Source organism: Tasmannia lanceolata, unplaced genomic scaffold (assembly GCF_043159265.1).
Source record: "Tasmannia lanceolata isolate RefF3 unplaced genomic scaffold, GAP_Taslan_0.1 ptg000016l, whole genome shotgun sequence".
Taxonomy (NCBI): Eukaryota; Viridiplantae; Streptophyta; class Magnoliopsida; order Canellales; family Winteraceae; genus Tasmannia; species Tasmannia lanceolata.
Window position 1 is genome coordinate 16774480 of NW_027518693.1, and position 20536 is coordinate 16795015.

At 39.9% G+C, this 20536-nt stretch overlaps 2 protein-coding genes across 2 annotated transcripts; one reads left to right on the plus strand and one right to left on the minus strand.

Annotated features, from left to right (window-relative positions):
• Window positions 1-3384: 3384 nt before the first annotated feature.
• On the minus strand, window positions 3385-5202 carry LOC143847955 (GDSL esterase/lipase At3g48460-like). The gene is made up of 2 exons (XM_077356729.1): window positions 4579-5202; window positions 3385-3831 (listed from the first exon to the last, which is right to left on the minus strand). Exons 1-2 carry the CDS (start codon window positions 5200-5202, stop codon window positions 3385-3387), a joined length of 1071 nt encoding a protein of 356 aa, XP_077212844.1.
• Window positions 5203-11182: 5980 nt separating this feature from the next.
• Window positions 11183-18720, plus strand: LOC143848759 (uncharacterized). The gene is made up of 3 exons (XM_077357799.1): window positions 11183-11377; window positions 15174-18421; window positions 18534-18720. Exons 2-3 carry the CDS (start codon window positions 15344-15346, stop codon window positions 18540-18542), a joined length of 3087 nt encoding a protein of 1028 aa, XP_077213914.1. The 5' UTR covers window positions 11183-11377; window positions 15174-15343; the 3' UTR covers window positions 18543-18720.
• The last annotated feature ends 1816 nt before the right edge of the window (window positions 18721-20536 follow it).

The window sequence follows — 20536 nt, forward strand, 5'->3', positions numbered from 1 at the left end:
TGGTTCGGTTTGGTTCGGTTATACCCCCCATCGGTTCTGTTACGGTTTGGATTTTCTCCAAACCGATGGGATCGGTTCGGTTCAAAAAACCTCCCTAAACCGAACCGGACCGAACCGTGTGCATCCCTACCATCAATGCCCCTTGGTCTGGACTCTTAATAAAGATAATGGTAGCGCCTTTCCCATCAGTAATAGCTTTTGGGATAGTTGGTAAGTGCCATGATCCTACAATAATAATAAACTCTTAGAAATGGGTTGCAATCTAGGTATAATCGTCTCATATTTGAAAGAGAATGTCATTATCATAGCATAATTCCATACTCATCCGGGCAAGATAAGGTAGCTGGGAAGTAATGTTGTACTCTTATGGACATGACGAGGAGCATGTTGTCCAATTCATCGTTGCCTGAGCTTTGCGGAGTGATGCTCTAAGACAACGGCTCGTTTTATGGTTGTCGTTACAACTAAGGCTATGCCTAAGACCCTTTATGAGTCAGAAAAAGCTGGACTCGAACACTTACACTTTTAGTGATGTTTAGCAGGTGCAGAGGTTTAATCTATCTGAGTGAGTGTGATATGGATAATATTTTCATTAGTCAAGCCAGAATGAGTGATTAGTCAGCTCAGTGGCTCCAAGCCATGAAAAGAGAACTACTCTCAAGGAAATCATATTTGGAAACTCAAGAATCATACTAGTAGGGTGTAAATGGGTCCTCAGGACAATAGAGACTTTAAAGATGGAATTGGGAGATATAATGGAAGATTGATTGAAAAAAGCAACACTAAGAAAGAAACTACGGACTATAAGGAATCGTACAGGCTTCCTATCCATGGCTTTCTATAGCAAATAACACGTACTCAATGCCATGAGGTTACTCACTGTCGGATGAAATAAGGCTGAAATCGGTATTTTCATTATAGGCACGAGTACTAGCTTTGTATTAATTCAACTCATTTAGGGCAAATATTTCCAACCACATGCATCTCTTAAACAACCAGAGACTTTCCTAAAGCATGGACCTTATGAGAGTGCTCAATAACAGCTCACTAAGTTCACTAGTTTAAAGGCCGCTAACTAGTGGAAATTAGTGTTGATTTTAATTAAGTTTTCAAAGACAATGACCTAAGATTTGAAGCCGAGAGTTGTATTCCAACATTATGGCTATTCCCTCATTCTGATTTAGATCACAACATTATAACTAACGAATTTGAGTTCATTGGTGAGGAAAAACTAGCAATCAGGGATTATTCAAAGGGCTAGTTCATAGTTAGTGACAGGTCCTCATTCGGCAACGCTTGACCGTCAGTTCCGCAACACTTTCCCTGCATCGCCTATCCATTGGGAGAGGCTGATGCCTAGTAGATGAACGTTTTTAATTTATCATTGAACTAGTGGCCCCGCCTTATCTAGTTAGGGATAATAAAAACGGAAATGATATATTCGTCCCTTTCTTCCTTGGGCAAACCCTATATATGAGTGGTGGCTCATGGATGAAAAGGGGGCGAATTTATCATCCCTAATAATATAGACGGTAAGGACTCTAATAATTAATATAATATATAACTTCCCTAATAATATACATGGTTTTAAATTTTGTTTTCGGCAAAAATTTCAGACTTATCTGAAACTGAAATTTCTGGCGTATTGCGCGTAAAATCCAGAATTTTTTGGGACAAAATTTCAATCGAAATTACCGAAATTTCGTTGGAAATTCTTTAACGGAATAAAAAAGTATAATTTTATTTTAAATTTCGACGAAATTCCCGAAATTTCTGAAAATTTGGAACGGAAATTTGGAACGAAATTTGGTAAATTTCAGGAATTTCGGTTTCGGTACGATTTCGTTTCGTTTCTCACTGAAATCCAAAATTTCAGTCTGATTAAAGGCTTTAATAATTAATATTGCTGGTTGCAACATTTTCTAAAGAGGCCATCTACCGTATACATGGTTGTAGTGCTCATTCTTGCTTAGGATTATGGATTACTGAGCGGAGCAATCAAAGTTAAGCTTATCCAATCATTTAAGAAAGTGGTTCAAATGATTTGATGTAGAGCGTTCTACTAGCTCTAAATATATATTACACAAACAAATGGTAGATTTTCTTCCACGCACAACATCTCATCATCGTGCATCGGTGAGGTTCCAAATATGTAACATTCCAAATATGTAACAGATACTTTACCTGCTAAGATCATATTATTTACTTTCACATATAATTGAGGCAATATGGTGTGTGGCCCATCATATATATAGCCCATATCTGATCAAAGAAGCTTAAACATTAATTTGGAAGTGTTGTCTGTAGCTAGTATCCAAACTGTATGGTTATATACACTCCAACTTGAGGAGGAGTGTTGAATAATGTAATAATTGTTGCCCTTGAAGCATAAATTTATGGTAATGTTGTTGTAGCGAGAAGAGCACAGGAATTGGACAATATAATTAAGTGACTATCAACGTTCCAATGTCTTGTACTAATGACATTAAAGTCAATGGCCAAGGATTATTAGTATGGAATTTTCAATCAGTACCTCCATAGAAGGAAATCAAGGAACACAAGGTTCAATTAGCTCAATGATAATATAAAAAACACAAGAGCTAATATGAAAAGGGGTAACGATATCTGCGCCAAGGTGTTTCGATAAACAAGCGCCCCACTTGTTTGTCGTGTAGTATATATTTAAAGGGATTTCAGAGGATATTACGGTTCTCAAAAAGCTCTTTAAACCCTTTAAATACTACACGACAAACAAGTGGAGCGCATGTTTATCGAAACACTTGGCGCATATATCATTTCCCATATGAAAAATGGTGGGAAATGGACTTATATAGGTTGCCTTTACATGAAAAAGACTCAAATACCCCTCTCTAAGGCCAAATGTCTAAAATGCCATAAACAATTAAGAAATTAACCAAACTACCCTTACTAATGATAAATGACATGTGAAATGACCAAAATGACTGAGATTCCCTACCCTTACTCCACTAACAATGACAAAAATAAGGTAAATTTAGTCCAATGAGCAATCATAAGAGATTCCCAGGGGATGCTCTTGCATCTAAGGCCTTGGACAACTCGATCCGACCTGAACCCGATCACGGCCCCTTAATATTGTCGTGATTTTATTGCAACTCAAACCGACTCAACCCCGAAACTAATACCCTTCTTTTTTTGTATTTTTTCTCATATTGCCCCAAGTTAACCCGAAGCCATCCCAGCGCGATTTGAAAACTCGGACTGGCTGGGTTAGCGTTGAGAGATTTAAAGGCAGGATGGGTTAGGGTTGGCCTTTGTAATACTCAGGATGGCCTTAATCAAGAAATCAACTAATGACAATTGTAATAACTCATAAAAAAGAATTGATGAACAAGAAATCTCCTATTATTTATAAATATGTTTGGTACTTGTGTTGATTTCAGCAGCCGTTCTATTGACAAACAAGCTATCAAACGGGGGTCTTGTGAAGTCTTGATGGAAGAATTGGTTAGCAAGCAAGGCATTTAAGGCTTCTGTTGCGTGCACCCCATCCCACGCCATGTACTTACTTGGGTCCGCGCATACGTGTGCACCCGGCCTGCCACAGAGGATCTTCTCATTGCCACAACATATCAGGCCAGGATCATTGAAACCTTTCTTCTTTGCATTCATCACATTGTCAGTGAGAGCACGGATGAAATCGGCGAACAAGATGGCGGCGCCGGGGTTCTGTTCACGTACTTGATCTAGCTGTTGCTGGAGGAGTGCATTGTGAGCGGCGACATCTAATTCATAGCCTTGCGCTTCTGGACCTTGAATGACAATGTATTTTGCACCCTTATCCAGCAAGTCCTGCAAGTGACTCATCATAAGGAGAAGAAAATTTAGTTCATAAAAGAATGATGAAATGTATGTTCACTCCCATATTTTGTTCATGCCAATCTTTCAAAATCGAAATCATTTTCACTTTGTTTTGTTTGTCTTTGCTAATGTTTCCTTACATATATTGGAATTTTATCTTATGACCGAAAGCTTGAGACAGGTAAGACTTTTGAACCCTATAATAAAAAAAACATCTCAAAACGTTCAAAGCCATAGGTGGGTTTAATCTTAAAAATTAAAAAATATTCTCAACTTTTACTTATATTTTGATAGTAAGATAAGAGAAATTATATGATGGACGAGCTGGCGTGCTTGTATTCATTGTACGATAGAAGTACTGCCCTTTTTTTAAAAAAATTGACAATTATGTTGGGGACCAGTAGTCCTCACCAGATTTACATAGTATGAATTGCCCAGGAGCATTCTCCTTGGCCCAAAAGGAAAACCCATGACCCCTTACATTACCAAATAGCCTCAATTGAATCGAATCGAGCAAAAAATGCCATATTTGTGGGGCCCACCAAGTCAAGATCGTGACCTGCCACCAAATCAAGATCATGCCTTTGATATTTGATCCGGACGCATCTTAAAAATTGTAATGCTCTCGGATGAAATACCAAGTGTGGTACAATGAATATCGGGCGAAAATTGCCTATCAAATCCCATATATATAGAGAATTATTGAATTTATTTTCAAATATAAATTCTTGTCCATACCTGCACAAGATGGATGACATTGGCGACTGCAATCTCTCTAAGGGTGATGGGGCTGATGGAAGTCCCATTAATTCTGCGATAATCATTGCCCCCCATCGTCCCCACCCAGAAGAGTGTACCTTCCATTATTGCCTTACATTGAGCAGGACATTTCCCGGCACACTCGACCCTGTCGATGAATTCGTTAAACCAACCGAGCTGAGTCTGTAGGGAATTTGTTATCTGGATGGGTAGAGCCTTCGTTGCATTGTGATCAACATAGAATTCATAATCTATGGCCGTTGATCCAGCATATGCAAAGTTAACACCATGGGAGAAATCAGAACTTTTGTTAAGATACGGGGGAACATAAGGAAGTGATAATTCTTTGGCGAGGAAGTCAAGGACAAGGTAACCGTCCGACCAACGACCAGAGGGTTTGCCGAAAGTAGTCATTCCGTAGGGAGGGGTCAAATAAGGGAGTAACTCTATGCAATTTCCTGTGTCTGTGCTCGAGTCACCGAAGGCATAGATCTTTGAGAATATGCCTTCGTAAGTTGATGGGGGTAAAGAAAGAGAAGGATAGACAGATATGAAGAAGTAAAATAGAGTAAGATGGAGAGATAGAGAACTGCACCAAGCCATTGTTTTAGAGAGCTTCTTCACCTTTTCTTTTATGGTATTTCGCCTTTTGGTACCAAAGGAAGAGTTGCCTGTGAAGAGTGTAAGAAACAATATATATATAGGGGGCTAGACAACCCAAAATTAGTTTAGGTCACAGTTACAACATGCCTAAATTTAGGAGGCTACACCCTTTCCTAACATTTCGAATTGCTTTTGTTTTTCTGTTTTTTCATATGATAGAGAGGTGACAGATCAAATTATAAAAGCCCACAATAGGATATCCAGTTGCATTTGTTTTTCTGTTTTTTTATATGATAGAGAGGTGACAGATCAAATTATAAAAGCCCACAACAGGATATCCAGTTGCATTTGTTTTTCTGTTTTTCTATTGGGCCTTGTATCCTTTCTTCAAGGCAAAACAATAGGTATTCTAGTTGGATTTTCTTTTAGTTGAGCTTAATTTGAGGATTACAACTAATTAATTGCTTGCCAACACATTCTCAAGTTGTGGTCCGAGTCACTCATCCCTAGAATCGATTCCAACAACGCTGGATGTGTTCCTATTGCATACTATATATTGCCACAAATTAATGAGAATGGATTAAAAAAATGAGGGGCATTTTTAATTTGGACGTGCGTGCTGGACACATTGGCACGTGTAATCCGTTTTCCGTTGATTGGGTACTTTGATTTGTTGGCCACCCCACCCGTGTGCCCATTCCATTGTTCCCTTTCCCACTGTGATAGGATAATCCTAGGTCTCTTCTAAGGACATCTTTTTAGGATATACCCTACACAGCGGGGCTGTTCTCGGTGTGAACTCGGGATAGACCCTGGTTTGTTCAAGCCCAAAATAAACCCTGGCCTGCTATTCCCATTGAAAGCATCCCTCATAGGATTTGTTCAAAGCAAACCAAGATCATTTTATCCTGGGATAGACTCACTGTTAGGGGTGCAAGTTTGGTCTTGTGAGCCCTGACCCGCCCTGAGCCCGAACAGGATCAGGGTTGGAAAATCTGACCCTGAGGGAAGGTTTGGGTACATTTTTTTGGCCCTGACTCAGGGTCGGGTCGGGTTCAGGGTTGATACCCCGAGCCGACCCGATCCGACCCCCTTTACACTTTACCCCTGCCCACCCTGACCGACCCGACCCTGTTTACACTTTACCCGCGGCCCACCCCTGAGCCTTTCTGTTTTTCATTTCTCCATCCATTGGGTTTTGGTTATGTATTTTTCACCAAAAATCATATATCAATTAGAATAGTAGATTGTGTGGAAGTATTTTGATTTTTGACAATAAAACAGACCGAAAACATGTATAATTGCCCGGCTCGGTCCGACCCAAGCAGGGCCAGCCCGGCCCGGCCCTACCCAATCAGGGCCAATCAGGGCGGGCAAGGGTTGGGCTGAACCCTGTTGGGCGGGCATTGGGTTGAGGATTTTCGGCCCTGTGTATACAAACAAATATCTTTAATCTCATCTATGAGATTGATTAGTTTCCACACAAATCCTTTGATATTCTTTGATGTTGAACATTGTTGTTGGATAAAGAAAATCTTTTCAACATTCACTTGTCCAAGCATCATCCATAAGCAACCCAATCTATAATCAATTGACTTGAATTTTGGCCATTTTTGTGTTAACGATCCATGTATAGTAAATTAATTGGATGGTTAAGATTGTTTGATGTGCAGATCATTTTGACAAATGGCTCATCTGCAATGGGCCTCAAATACCCCACATGTAATTTCGTGTGAGACTAAGGGTTTATTAGTCAAATTTGCAAAAAAACTGTGTTAGGGCTATTAGTAAGCAGTACGAATACGAATGACAGATTAATTCTCCGTCATAAACCCTAAATCAAAGAGGAGAAATTGCTCTCGAGATCCGTGAGCAGCCCCAGAGAGCCTATTTCGAGGTCAAGAGATGGACATAGATCGTAATTTCTGTCTTAATCATCTTGAATATGTTATTTCTATAACAGTCGGCTATGTTATCTTTTTGAAAAAAGTTCAATTCATGACCCAGTCGGCCGCTCCGGGCTGATCGACCACGGGTGCTCAGGCCGGTCAACCGCCCAAGGACGATTAACCACAGTAAGGCTTCTGGATATTTAAAAAAAAAAATCGGATTTTGGGGGCCCAGTCGACCGAACCCGTTTCTGCTTCAAAAATTGGTTAGCACTTTTAGAGTATAATAGACATACTTCTTTAGATCAATATCAATGCATGGACTTATTAAATCGTACTTCCACACTATATTGTAGGTAATTAAAATTCGATCGAACTGATTGGAATTTCTGATTGAGGTCAGAAATAAAGGATTGCTTTAGTAGTTTGATACATAATTTCCTTGATATCTCCCCGAACTGATTGTAGTGATATCTGTGACTCTGTACGAATGTATGCATGCATGCATGTATGTATGTATGTGTGTACACACGGACTGTTCTTTACCCCAGTGATTTGTATACCATATATTTCTATTATGATATTGTATGATTGATGCTTCTTGTGAGGCTTAGGTTAAAATTCTGTGTCCCTCCAATGGGGATTAGTACGTTTGCAATTATGCATCCCACCAACCAATGGGGATTAGTACGTTGGCAATTCTATGTCATGCCATTATATATGATTGATACGTTGGCCCTTATCGTAGGAGCGAGTTCCGTCACCGTGGGCCGTCGGTGAAAAAATAACAAACTTTCTGTTTTTAGCCTAAACCTTGAGCTTTCTTTTTTGGTCTATAGATCCCTATTTTCTCAAGTATTTCGCAATTAATCAATGAAAATTATATAAAATAACAATATATTCAACTTTTTGAAGAATATTTTTACAAAGTAACTCATAACCATATCAAACTTTTGTTGACAAAATTGTCATATAATCAATCCTAAAATTATGAAATTTTTTATTTTTTATTTTCTTATATTAAAATTGATTGAAGTTTTCATAAAAAAAAAAATACAAAAAGAAAACGGTTAGACAAAAAAATCTTTGTTTTGATTTACTCATGTGTTTTTTTCATCAAAAATAAATGTTTTGAATATATAAATGCTAATGTTTGGCAACCATGAATTTTTTTTAATGATAAATTAGTTACTCAAGTGGCGAGAGCGGGGTGGGAGAAGGAGGGACTTGAGAGGGCATAAGAAGTGGCTATAAAAAACAAGGAAACAATCAATCATATTTTGGGTGGAGTTTTTTGTTTCCTAGTTTTTCAAGCTTTTCTTAACTCCTCACTCAGTCCTTTGGTGTCTATCCCTCTCCCCCTTCTTCACCATTGGGTAAGCTAATATTCCAGGAAAAAAAATTTCATGGTAGGCAGAACAAGCCTTTAATGTCAAAAAAATTACAAACTTTTTGGACAACCCTAAAAATTATTTACATATAATCTTATACGAATATAGCATTATTTTTAGATAGCTTATATGGAAATAATGGTAGTAATAGACATGTATCTATCCTAGTTTATAGCTTTCAAAGTAGCCTTCTGATGCAAGTGGCCGCGGAAGCAATTTTGCCGAGGAGCTTGTAGATCGGACCTCCGATTGCGCAGGGATGAAGTCTCAAACTAGATCTTCAAAATTTTGTATTTTTTGATGATTTCCTTCAAAGAATCAACTTCGATTCGTGCAAGGGATGCAAGAATAACAAAATCTATGAAAAATCATTGATTCACAAGGGAGAACGTACTGTAATTTGAAGAGAATTGATGAAAATTTAACTTACAATCCTCTAATCTCTAACAAGAAGGAAATTTTCCCAAAGCTGGGATTCCCTTTTTAAATTTCAAATTCAAATCAAAGTCATTAAAAATGAGAGGGAAATGCCTTTTATAGGCTGCCCATATAATTTAAAAGACAAATATACTCCTAATTGATCCAAAATAATAAAAAAATGACAACAAAATTAGAAAATAACCAAACAAGCCCCACCAATGGAAAATACCACTTAAGACATATGCAAGAAGAAAATTAAAAGCATTAAAACACAGAACAAACTATCCTAAGGAGATGTGAACGACGACGTAGAAAATCCAGGGGATGCTCTTTCATCAAACTCCCCTTCTTGAAAGAACTCATCCTCGAGTTCCCCATTAGTCTCTGTGTCGTGGTAGTATGCCTGAGTCGAATACGTAAATGACCGACTCAAGCAGTAGGAGAAGTAATTCGTCGAAGTCAACATCTTTGTGATCGATCATGTAAAAACTGATCCTATTGGTGAAGTGGTGACTTGTATTGATCCATATATATGCCCTAAGCATGGCAAAGAAGTAGTGGGCCACCATATGCATCAATAGCCTCGTCTGTGGCCACTATAGGAAGGATCATGAAAATATGAACTACATCTGCCAGGTGTAAGTCATCACAACTACATCTGTATGTATCTCCTCTGCATCATCAATCACTGACATTCTGACTCAACATCAATACCGACCTCATCATCACAAACAAGAGGAGCATCGCTAGCATCTTCATCACTAGCGTCAATCTCATCACCATCCATGTGTGGATTTAGGAGGGTGGTCTCCTCTAAGAAATCCTGACACTTTAGTTGTCTGTCATAGATGGAGGTGGTTAAACTACGCTGATAGTAGTAGGCGTAGTGACGGATCTAATCGGAGGTGGTGGTGAGGAAATAGGCACATAGCTACTGGACCGTTGTCGTGTCAGACGAGGGTAGTGTAGACACCCCATTTTGATCGGACCCAAGTTCGCTATTGTAGACACCCCATTTTGATTCGTTTTAATCAACAAAGAAGTTAGTGTGATGTTGTCGGAGTCTAGTGTTTTTCATTCCCGTGTTCGTCCCTTATGCTTTCTCAATCGTTCCGATCTATTCTGCAATGTTCCGCATTTTCTTTTCGCCAAGTGTTGAGAATGGTTATATTAGCCAGGCGAGAGAGAGTTTGTACCCACTAAGTGGGCCCACCATGAACATGTTGATGAGCGCATTTATTTTTCTCATTTAAAGCCGTACTACTAAGGTATTTTCTTTGTTTCTGGTATTTCAGGTTTATATTGAGGGAATTCCGAGGAAAATATGCTAAAAGGATGAAATTTTACGAAAAATTGCAATTGTGGAACAATCTAAGTAGAAAATTGTGTGTGGGTTCCAATTTGGATGGTCAAGATCAAAGAAGAAAATCCAAAATTTTCAAGATATCTTAGTAGGCCAAATATTTAAGAATTCTTTTTGGGTCCAAGTTGAAAACGTCACACCGTTATTTTTCTTTGAAAGTTTCAAGCATTTCAAAGGTTAGATAAAGAACAAAGAAGAGTGAAATTCCTAAATTCAATGGTTGAGATTGAAATCAACAAAGCAAGAGGGAGGAAATCGAAATTTATTTTTGGTAAAACCACCCCCATATTTGGTTAGTTCACTTCCCTTGTTGGATTCCCTTGGTCGTTTCTTTCTCTTTCCCCCTTACCCATTAAATGAACGGTTTGGATCAAATTATGGAATAAATTAGAAAGCATGGTCAATTATCATTGTGGCCCATTAATTGGAAGATCCGGATTATATTGAGGAAATGATTTGGCTACACATATCAATTGGACAAGTGGAATTTTTGGAGGAGTGCCTTGACCAATTCGTGCAAGCTTGAGAAAAATGGGACCCACTTGGATTTGCATTTACGTGCAAGCTTGTTCTCTACACAACAGCAGCCCATGTGTTCTCATATGGAAAATAGTAATTTCTAATTATTACAACCATACACATGCAATATAAGTGGGACCCACCAGGGAAGAAACTATATTGTTTCCAAAGTTGCCATTCATGTTCCCACACCTCATGTTCCCACACCAAAGTCAACAAAAGAAAAAAATTTAATCTTTTTTGGAGGCCCCTCTCTCTCTCTCTCCCTTCTTTCCTTGGTCATCAATGATGGCTAGTCATGGTCATCTATGGTGGTTGGTCATGGTCACCCATGGTGGCTACCAATACCACACATGTTTAAAATTTAGTCATTTATGATGGCTATTAAAAATGTCTTTTTATCTCAAATAGTGTTCCTATATGCAGCTATAAATATGGCTTGTATTCTCAAAAACAAGGAGGAGAAAAAAGGAGTGTGGCTCATCTAATAAAAAGCAAAGAAAAAGAGAAGAAGAAGAAAGCAAGGCGAATCGTACAACGGCGAGGTTTTTCGGACTCCGCGGCTTTCGGATTCGGCGAAGACTCCATCAGAGGTAAGTACACTGTTCTCGGATTTTTCAGGATCGTTTGATATTTTTTATGTATTTTGCATGATTTTTAAGCATTTAATTGAATTTAATTGAATATTAATTGCGTGTGCTTAAAGTCATGATCTGCGTAAGCTTTCCAAATCCGTTTCATCCCGAAAGTTAATACAATGTTTGATCTAAATAGAGTACCATAACTATCGGATCAGATCGGGCATTGGATCAACAGTTCTTTCGAGTTTGAGTGAAGAGTGGTATTTTATTTAAAATATGGGCTGAGAAATTATGAAATTCGAAAAAATAGTCATCTCAGGATGATCTATTTTTTTGGAATTTTAAATTTTTCTTGTGTTCATCACATCGGAACAAGGTTGGAGGATGTTTTCCGAAATCATAATTTTCTCGAAAAGCGTGTTTTAAAAATAGAAAACTCTTCAAAAATATCTTTTTGACCAAGAAAAATAAAATATATATTAAACGGATTCCAAAATTAATGAAACTTCATGGAAAACTAATATGGTACTAATACATTCTACCATGAGTTTTTCATAAATTTTGGACTTTGTTTGGTTATTATTTTATGCTTTCTTTGAAAATTATCAGATTTTGGGAGAATTTTTACTAACATCAGATCATCATTAAAATTCATAACATTTTTACATAAGTCTTATATTTCACATGTCTTTCTGCTGTAAACGTTTCAAGTGATTTGGATCTTGTTTCATGTGTGGTGTAGTGTTAATTCATAATCTGGGCTGAAAATTGAAAAATCCGAAGTCAGTAGTAAATAATTTCTAAAATTCATGAAAATCTCACTGCATGCTATTTATATTCATATTTTATTTCTGTAGAAATTTCATAGAATTTAGATTTATATTTCTACTAGTTTCTGTGTTAATTGTGCAATCTGGTCATTTAATTGTTTAATCCAGATTAAATGTGAAATTAATGTAAAAATCTGCAAAACTCATACAGTAAGCTACATACATTCCCATATTGCTGCTGTAAAAATTTCAACTCATTTCGAATTTGTTTGCAACAATTTCACTTGTAAAACCACTCATATGCTTAAAATTGATAAAATCCATGGAAAATTCGAAATTAATTGAAAATCATATAAAAATTCCTAAAGAACTTTAAAATTCTGTCACATGTTCACTCCTTAATCCATTGAAACGGAAATTTTAGGATCTTTAGATTTTCCTGGAAAAATGGCCAGTGCATCCATAATCGTATCCCAATTGCAACTTGATCTTTGACAATTTGAATATTTAAGCTATAGCATGTTGTTGGCTCCGAGGTTACTGTCCACGAAAATCCTGAGATCTGCCAGGCAATAAGATGCTATAACCTAAGTATTAAATTGCACAAGGAAAGAGCGCACGATTCCCTCCATTGGATGCCATTCTGGGCCGAAATTGGTGAACCCTAGAACCATTGGTATTCCTTAAGTGCCCAAAAACTGAAAATCCTTAAAATCTGAAATTCGTTAACCTCAAGAACTTAAATCGATTCAGCTTGTATCTTTCGGAACCATTGGATCATGGTTTCCGATCTAAGAAACATTAGAGCCCAATTTAGGAACCCTGGTGTCAGGTCGTGTCCTAGGTTTTAGGGAGTCCTAGAGTTAGGAGTCCAGCCTCATCACGGACGTTTGTTATGTATAGCAACCGTGCCATAGGTCTCGTTACACTAGTTGCCCAATCTTTCCTTAAGACGAGCCTAGTAAACTATGGTGTAGGTTAACTTACATTAGTCTAAGGAACAACTTGCATTTAGATAAGAATCATATAGCATCTCAGATGAAATCCTAAGATAATAAAATCCTCAACTTGAATTAAATAACTTCTCTCAAAACTGTTGAAACAGTCAGTTCTGTCTAGGTCGGTGTCCTAGTTGAGTTAGGCATAAGTAGCTTAGCTTAGGTGCACCGAACTACGTCGACTCTGATCCCAGTGAGGCTTGGGTACGTAGGCAGCTTGGATGTCTGACGGCATACCACCCGCGAGTCGGCACCACAACAAATTGTGGTGTTTTGGATATTAATTTTCTTATAAATGCTTAATCAAATCATTTAGGGCTTTCCATGAAATTAGAATTCTAGGAGAACTTTCACTTAGATTGAACCCAGACAAATTAATAAATCAAGATACACATTTAGGATTCCCATTGAAATTAGATTTTAGGATGCATGTCACTTAGTTCGCACATTAACATAGGGTTGAATGAGCCATTTAAAATAAATTTAAAAGAGTTAACTTTTAGAATTGAAGACCGATTATCGGGCAGGAATGGTGCATATGGTGGATAAATCCCCATACCTTCCATTCTTGTAACCAGGTAGCGAGTCTAGATTTCTGGTTAATTATGGGTCCTAGATCCCACATCTAGGTGGCGACTCTGTCAGTCTCTTTTGTGTGGAATTCGGATTGTCTTAGTGATCCCAAGTTCACATAAAAGACGAATTAAAATCAATAATGAAAGGCACACGCCAATCGCGTGGGTACGAGAGACCAAGAGAAGAGAGCGCGGCGGCTCGCGCCCCACGCCCCTCTCGCGGGATCGGGTCCCACAGACTGGCGACTCTGCTGGGGACAACCTAACTTCATTACAATTCCAAAGGATAACTCATTTGAATCTATTTCAACTGGCTCATGAAAACTCTATCTCTTTTATGCTTGTTAGATTAGTTTGTATGCTTTATTTTCTCATCACATTTACTCAAACTTAATCTAACAAAACCTGAAGGCATCATAGATTGCGCGAACTTATTGCACACACTTACATCACTTTCATCTAAACCCCTGCATCTCACATGCACACACGTCCTATTTTAGGAACCCGGAGTGTTATCTAGCATGGTTGACTGGGATTTCATCACCTGGTGCCTCTGTGCTAGAGAAGCATTCCACCCTTAGCCTAGTACCTTTATGGTACGTAAACGGATCTCTTGTTCACGTACTGATACGCCGGACACTGGTACAGTATATCGAACATGGATTCGCGCTAAGGGAACTCTTGGCCTTACCCCTAGATTAACCCACACATGCATGTAGTATACGAACACATGTGCATCACGTGTGTGAGCCTAGTTTAGGATATCCTACCCATTTGTGTCTAGATTAGGCCGTAGTCCATCTTTCAATGGCTACGATCGGTCCTAGGTACACAAACAAAGTCATGAGTCGAGATCCTCTCTCCACTCCGCTAGATTAGGGTTAGGATTGATGCCTTCAGGTAACACTGATAAAATGTGCGAAGATTAAAAAACTTTTCCTTTGGGGTTAGGATGTAAATCCCATTCATTTCCAAAGATCTCATAGGATTACTCATTCATGATCCATCTGTTGAAAGCAATCTTATGCTATCTCATCTCATCTTGATCTCATCTTGTTGTTGATATCCATCATTCAGATTTTAGATCTGGTCCTTGACCCTACTTTTGTCATTCTTATGGCCATGGTCTATTATCTGAGCCATTGATTGATCCAATGTTTATCATATATCTTTTACCCCTGGATCATATCGAAATCATTGATGAAAAAGTTTGATCTCACCTGTATTCTTTGAGTGCATGATCGTTGTTGAGATCGAAACTTATTTTGATTAAGGATGTTTATCGTTCCTTACTCTTTCATTCCCAAAAGAAGAACGGTTATACCCAAAGAACACCTTAAGGAATAGATTGAGGATTCTTTCCAAATTAACATACCCGTTGATGTATTTCAAGATTACTCTTTTCTCTATTTGTTCAGAATCTTTATCTCATGATTATTGATCTAGTATGTTAACTTCCAATCAGGATTCTGAAAGATAGCAACCATCGCTTCAAAAAAGGGCACCCAAGCTAAACCTACCTGGTCTAGACCTACCTCAGTGTCTAGACTTGTTCGTCATTTTGATCCCACTGTGTCACCAACAGCACCTTTACCATCTTCACCAGAGTTGTCAGGTTCTTTTGAAGTCAACCAAATGGCTAATGATCCAGTGGACCCCATGATAACTATACAGGAAATGTTGAGAAATATGTGTCGAGATATAGCAGGGTTGAAAGATGAGGTGACTCATCTAAAAGACCAGAGTACTCAAAAGGTCTCTACTTCTAAAGATCCCACCATTCAGCCTCCTCCGGCCACATCTCCTAACCTCACCAGACCAGTCATCTCTCCCGTAGAGATCGATCTAGAAGATGAGCAATATGCTGGGGAATACTTTGTCCCTCCGGTTAACAAGGAGAATGAGTTGTTCGATAAGTATGAGAAGATGGCTCGTGACATTGAGAGCATGAAGGTTCAAGCGTCCAAGGGATTCGATATTTCTGAATTTCTGGTGTCCCCTAATGCCATATTCCCGCCTAAGTTCAAGGCACCAGACTATGACAAATATGATGGAACTGGGTGTCCGAGAAACCACGTCAGATGGTTCATCACTCTTTCCCAGCAGCATGGCTTAAGTCGAGAGCAGATGGCTCATTTGTTTCCTATGTCTCTTATAGGGGTAGCCAAAAGATGGTTTTTGAGGTTGAAACCAGAAGAGATTAGGACATTAGAAGAAATCTCTAACCGATTCGTAGAACAATTCTCCATGGAGGAAGGGATCGAGGTCACTAAAAGAGATCTGAAGCTGTTGAAGCAGAATCCTCAGGAGACATTCACATCTTTCATTAGGCGCTGGAGGCGCAAGTCTGCCCAACTGAGCCATAGAATGTCAGAGGAAGACCAGATAAAGTTGGTCCTCAAGAGCTTGTCCCCGCAGTACTTTCACTTCATGGCGCCGCAGCACTATCAGAATTTCGATCATTTGATTAAGACCGGCACCCAGATCGAGGATGCTATTGCTAAGGGCCTCCGAGCCAAAACGCTATCTGATGTCCGAGAGGGGAAGAGGCCTATGATCCAACCGAAGGAAGTACAAGCAGTCAGTTATACCAGACCAGTGGCCAAGCCTGTTGATGAAGTTGTTAGACCAATGGTGACGAAGCAGTTCAGGCAGTTTGACCCATTACCATTTCCACTGCCCATGATACTTAAGAAGTTGATCAGAGACAAGAAGATCAGACTTCCGGATGTCAAACCTGTACCTAATCCGCTGCCCGGAAACTGGAGAAGGGATCAATACTGTGAATATCACAGGGGCCCGGGACACATGACTGAGAACTGTTTGGCCTTGAAGCACGCGATTCAGAACATGATCGATAAAGATGAGCTTGCAGTTGAAAGGCCGAATATCACTCAGAATCCTCTCCCCAACCACCGTGCTGTTGCTCCTCCCACTACAAACGCTATCTTTGTAGATGAGCCCATCCTTGATCCCTCTACTCTCATTTGCGCTATTACATCTGATAAAACATATGTTTTGAAGTTTGACGATGAAGAGCTCAGAGAATTCAGAGAAAAAGAACCTTATGTGCTGTCGTTTGACGATGCTGAACTCACTGAGTCATCTTCAGCCCAGTCATATGCGCTTCAGAATGTTGGTCTGGAAGAAGCAAAGGAAGCCACCTATGTTCTAAGGATGGAGGACTTTGAAGAGGATGTCAGTAATGCACCTTATGTTTTCAGAACGGACGAAGACGAACTGCTGTTGCTGGATGATCAGTGTAACGATATGCGTCACATGACCCGAGGTGGGCGAGTGTTCAAACCACCAGAATTGAGTGTAGAAAACCCGGCAGGGGTTGCAAGAAACTCAGAAAATCAGAGGCAGAATAAAGTGAGCGCAGACGAAGAAGATGAGAGCCTGTTAAAGCAGCTGAAAAAGACTCAGGCTAATATCTCGGTATGGGGTTTACTAATGGCCTCATCGAAGCACAGAAAGCTAGTCCTTCAAGAGCTTAATGCAGCACAAGTTTCTGTTAATACCTCACCTGACGAGCTTGTCAGTCTCGTAGCCATGGCCAGAGCTGCGAAAACATTGTCATTCGCTGATGACGATTTACCTCCTGAGGGCCGAGACCATACTAAGCCTCTTAAAATCACAGTCTTCTGTAACAAGAAGAAGGTGCCAGAGGTGTTGGTTGATAACGGCTCTGCACTGAATGTTTGCCCATTAAGCACCGCAGCAACCCTGGGGTTCAGTCCTGAGAATTTTATTCCATCCGAGCAGGGTATTCTAGCATATGATGGCACTCGCCGAGATGTAATCGGGACTTTGGTCACTGAGATACAGATTGGCGGAGAAGACTTTGAGGTAGAATTTCAAGTCTTAGATATTAAAGCTTCATTCTTACTGTTGCTTGGCCGTCCTTGGATGCACAAGGTCGGGGTTGTTCCGTCTACTCTCCACCAAAAACTGAAGTTCATTCGCAGGAACAGAGTGATAACGGTAAAGGGGGATCCTGATCTCGAGATAGGGCAGATCACTCCGGACATAACTGGGGAAAGATCCGAAGATATCAATTTGACGGGGTTTTCACTAGAGGTGACTACGATCACTTTCAAAGAGGCTTTGAATGAGGAAATTTGTTTCCTGACCAGTACGAATTCGAATGTCATCAGAATGATTCGCCGACAGGGCTATATGCCAGGCGCCGGGTTAGGCAAATATCATCAGGGTTTGACCGAGTTTCCTGTGTTCAAAACATTCAATGGTTTGTTCGGACTGGGTTACAAGCCTACAAAGAAGGAAATTGTAGAGATGAAGCAGTTGATGCTGAAATGGGCAGAAAACCGTCGTCGGGGCTTGGGGTTACCAATGGCACCCATTGATTTGAAAATGAACGGCCGATTCCGAAAAGAAGGCGCAGCCTTTCCTTTCTGTGGCTTTGCAGAGTTTTGGTTGGATGAGAGCACAGGGCAAATGCTTCCGGGGTTTGAGATTTTCTTCGATCTTGAGCTAGAAGATGAGCCAGTGGGTATGCAGATTGTAGAGACAGAGTCTGAGGCTGATTGGACAGAGCACATAGAGCCGAGTCTTCTGAATTCACTTTTTCAAGAAGGGTCACAGACTGTGGCCGTGATTGGCAGGAGCCCGCTGATACTGGACCCAACTCGTCTTATCACCCCGGCTGAGGAACCTCTGACTAACTGGACTTCTCAAGTCCTACCCCAGGTTATTTTCCAGTACAAACGAATCCCTTCAGAAAAGTCAGTCGTCCATAAATACGTGTCAGTCTCCGGGTTTGATTCAGAGTCTATATCTTCTAATGAGTCTTTTGATGCAGGTACCATAGATGACCATTCACCTGAGATCGGCGACGTTTCTTCCTTTTCAAGCGAGATTGAGTTGGAGTCTGTTCATAATAAAGCATCTGTTGCTGTTTCCTTTTATAGTCCTGAGTCAGTTGACGCAGGTGTCAACATTTCCATCGAGTCTGTAAAAATGAGTCCAAAGTTCATTGTACCCCCCGATGAGGGTAATTCGTCTGTTGATGTATATGATTCAAATTCCAATGAAATGAAGGATTCTTCTTTTGAGTACATTCCTGTCTCTATTTCATCTGCTGAATCTGCTCTAAAATCTGATAATCTTAAAAATAACAATCAAGACTCCCCCTCTGATGAGGATGCCGACGAAACTCCCCCTGAAATCAGACATATGATCCAACAGGAGGAGAGTCGCCGAGCAAAACCACTTGATGAGGAAGTTGAAACTGTGAACATTGGTGATGAAACCTCAATTCAGGAAATAAAGATCGGCAAAACTTTATCTCCTGAAGAACGTGAGGAATTGATCACCCTGCTTAAAGAGTTCAAAGAAGTTTTTGCTTGGTCTTACGATGATATGCCAGGATTAAGTGAGGAAATCGTCCAGCACAGATTACCCTTAATCCTTGGTGCTAAGCCAAAGAAGCAAAAACTCCGAAAGCTCAAAACAGAATGGGAGTTGAAAGTCTATGAAGAAGTGAAGAAATTGTTAGAAGTAAAATTCATCCAGGTGGTGGAATATCCTGAATGGCTCGCTAACATAGTACCGGTGCCCAAAAAGGACGGGAAAGTCAGAATGTGTGTTGATTTTAGAGATTTAAACAAAGCAAGTCCTAAAGATGACTTTCCTCTTCCAAGCATTGATCTCCTGGTGGATAACACTGCTGGACATGCTCTTTTATCCTTTATGGACGGATTCTCAGGGTACAATCAGATTAAAATGGCACCTGAAGACATGTTGAAGACAGCGTTCATCACTCAGTGGGGTACATATTGCTATAGAGTGATGCCGTTTGGCTTGAAAAATGCTGGTGCTACATATCAAAGAGCTGCCACGACTCTTCTTCATGATATGATTCACAAAGAGGTTGAAGTTTACGTTGATGACATGATCGTAAAGGGGAAGACTCGGCCTGAGCACACTGTTGCCCTGAGAAAGTTTTTTGAGCGGATCAGGAAGTATCAGCTTCGTCTGAACCCGAGTAAATGTGTATTTGGCGTTACGTCAGGAAAACTCTTGGGGTTTATGGTCAGCGAAAGAGGGATCGAAGTGGACCCGCAAAAGATCAAGGCGATTCAAGAAATGCAGCCGCCGACGACAGAAAGGCAGATCCGAGGTTTCCTTGGCAAAGTTCAGTATCTGAGACGGTTCATAGCACATCTGACGATGACGTGTGAACCCATTTTCAAGCTTCTGAAGAAGAATTCCTCGAACAAGTGGAATGAAGAGTGCCAGGAGGCTTTTGAAAAGGTTAAGCAATGCCTATCATTGCCCCCTGTTCTTTCGCCAGTTATTCCAGGCCAACCGTTGCTGTTGTACTTATCTATCACGGATACAGCGATGGGTTGCATGCTTGCTCAGCAGGATCTTGAGTCTAAGAAAGAAAGACCCATTTACTACATCAGCAAGAAGATGCTAGAGTATGAATTAAAATACACTGTTTTGGAGAAGACTTGTCTCGCATTAGTTTGGGCAACCCAGAGGCTTAGACATTATTTGCTTTCAAACAAGGTTCTTCTGCTTTCACGAATGGACCCTCTAAAGTACTTGTTTGAGAAACCTGCCCTTACAGGAAGGACTGCAAGGTGGTTATTGTTATTGTCTGAGTTCGACATCACTTATGTCGCTCAGAAATCAGTTAAGGGGCGGGTTATAGCTGAACAATTGGCCGATGCTCCAGTTGAGGAGAATGCTGTTCTAAAAGCCGAATTCCCTGATGAAGAAATTATGGATATCGAAGAAGAAGAGGTTCTCAGCACCAAGTGGTTAATGTACTTTGATGGAGCCGTAAACAGTCGT

Coding starts and splice junctions, on each gene's coding strand:
- LOC143847955 (XM_077356729.1), bottom strand. CDS start 5,202: ATGGCTTGGTGCAGTTCTCTATCTCTCCATCTTACTCTATTTTACTTC. Junction 3,832..4,578: donor ATGTCATCCATCTTGTGCAG/GTATGGACAAGA, acceptor AGTCACTTGCAG/GACTTGCTGGATAAGGGTGC.
- LOC143848759 (XM_077357799.1), top strand. CDS start 15,344: ATGGCTAATGATCCAGTGGACCCCATGATAACTATACAGGAAATGTTG.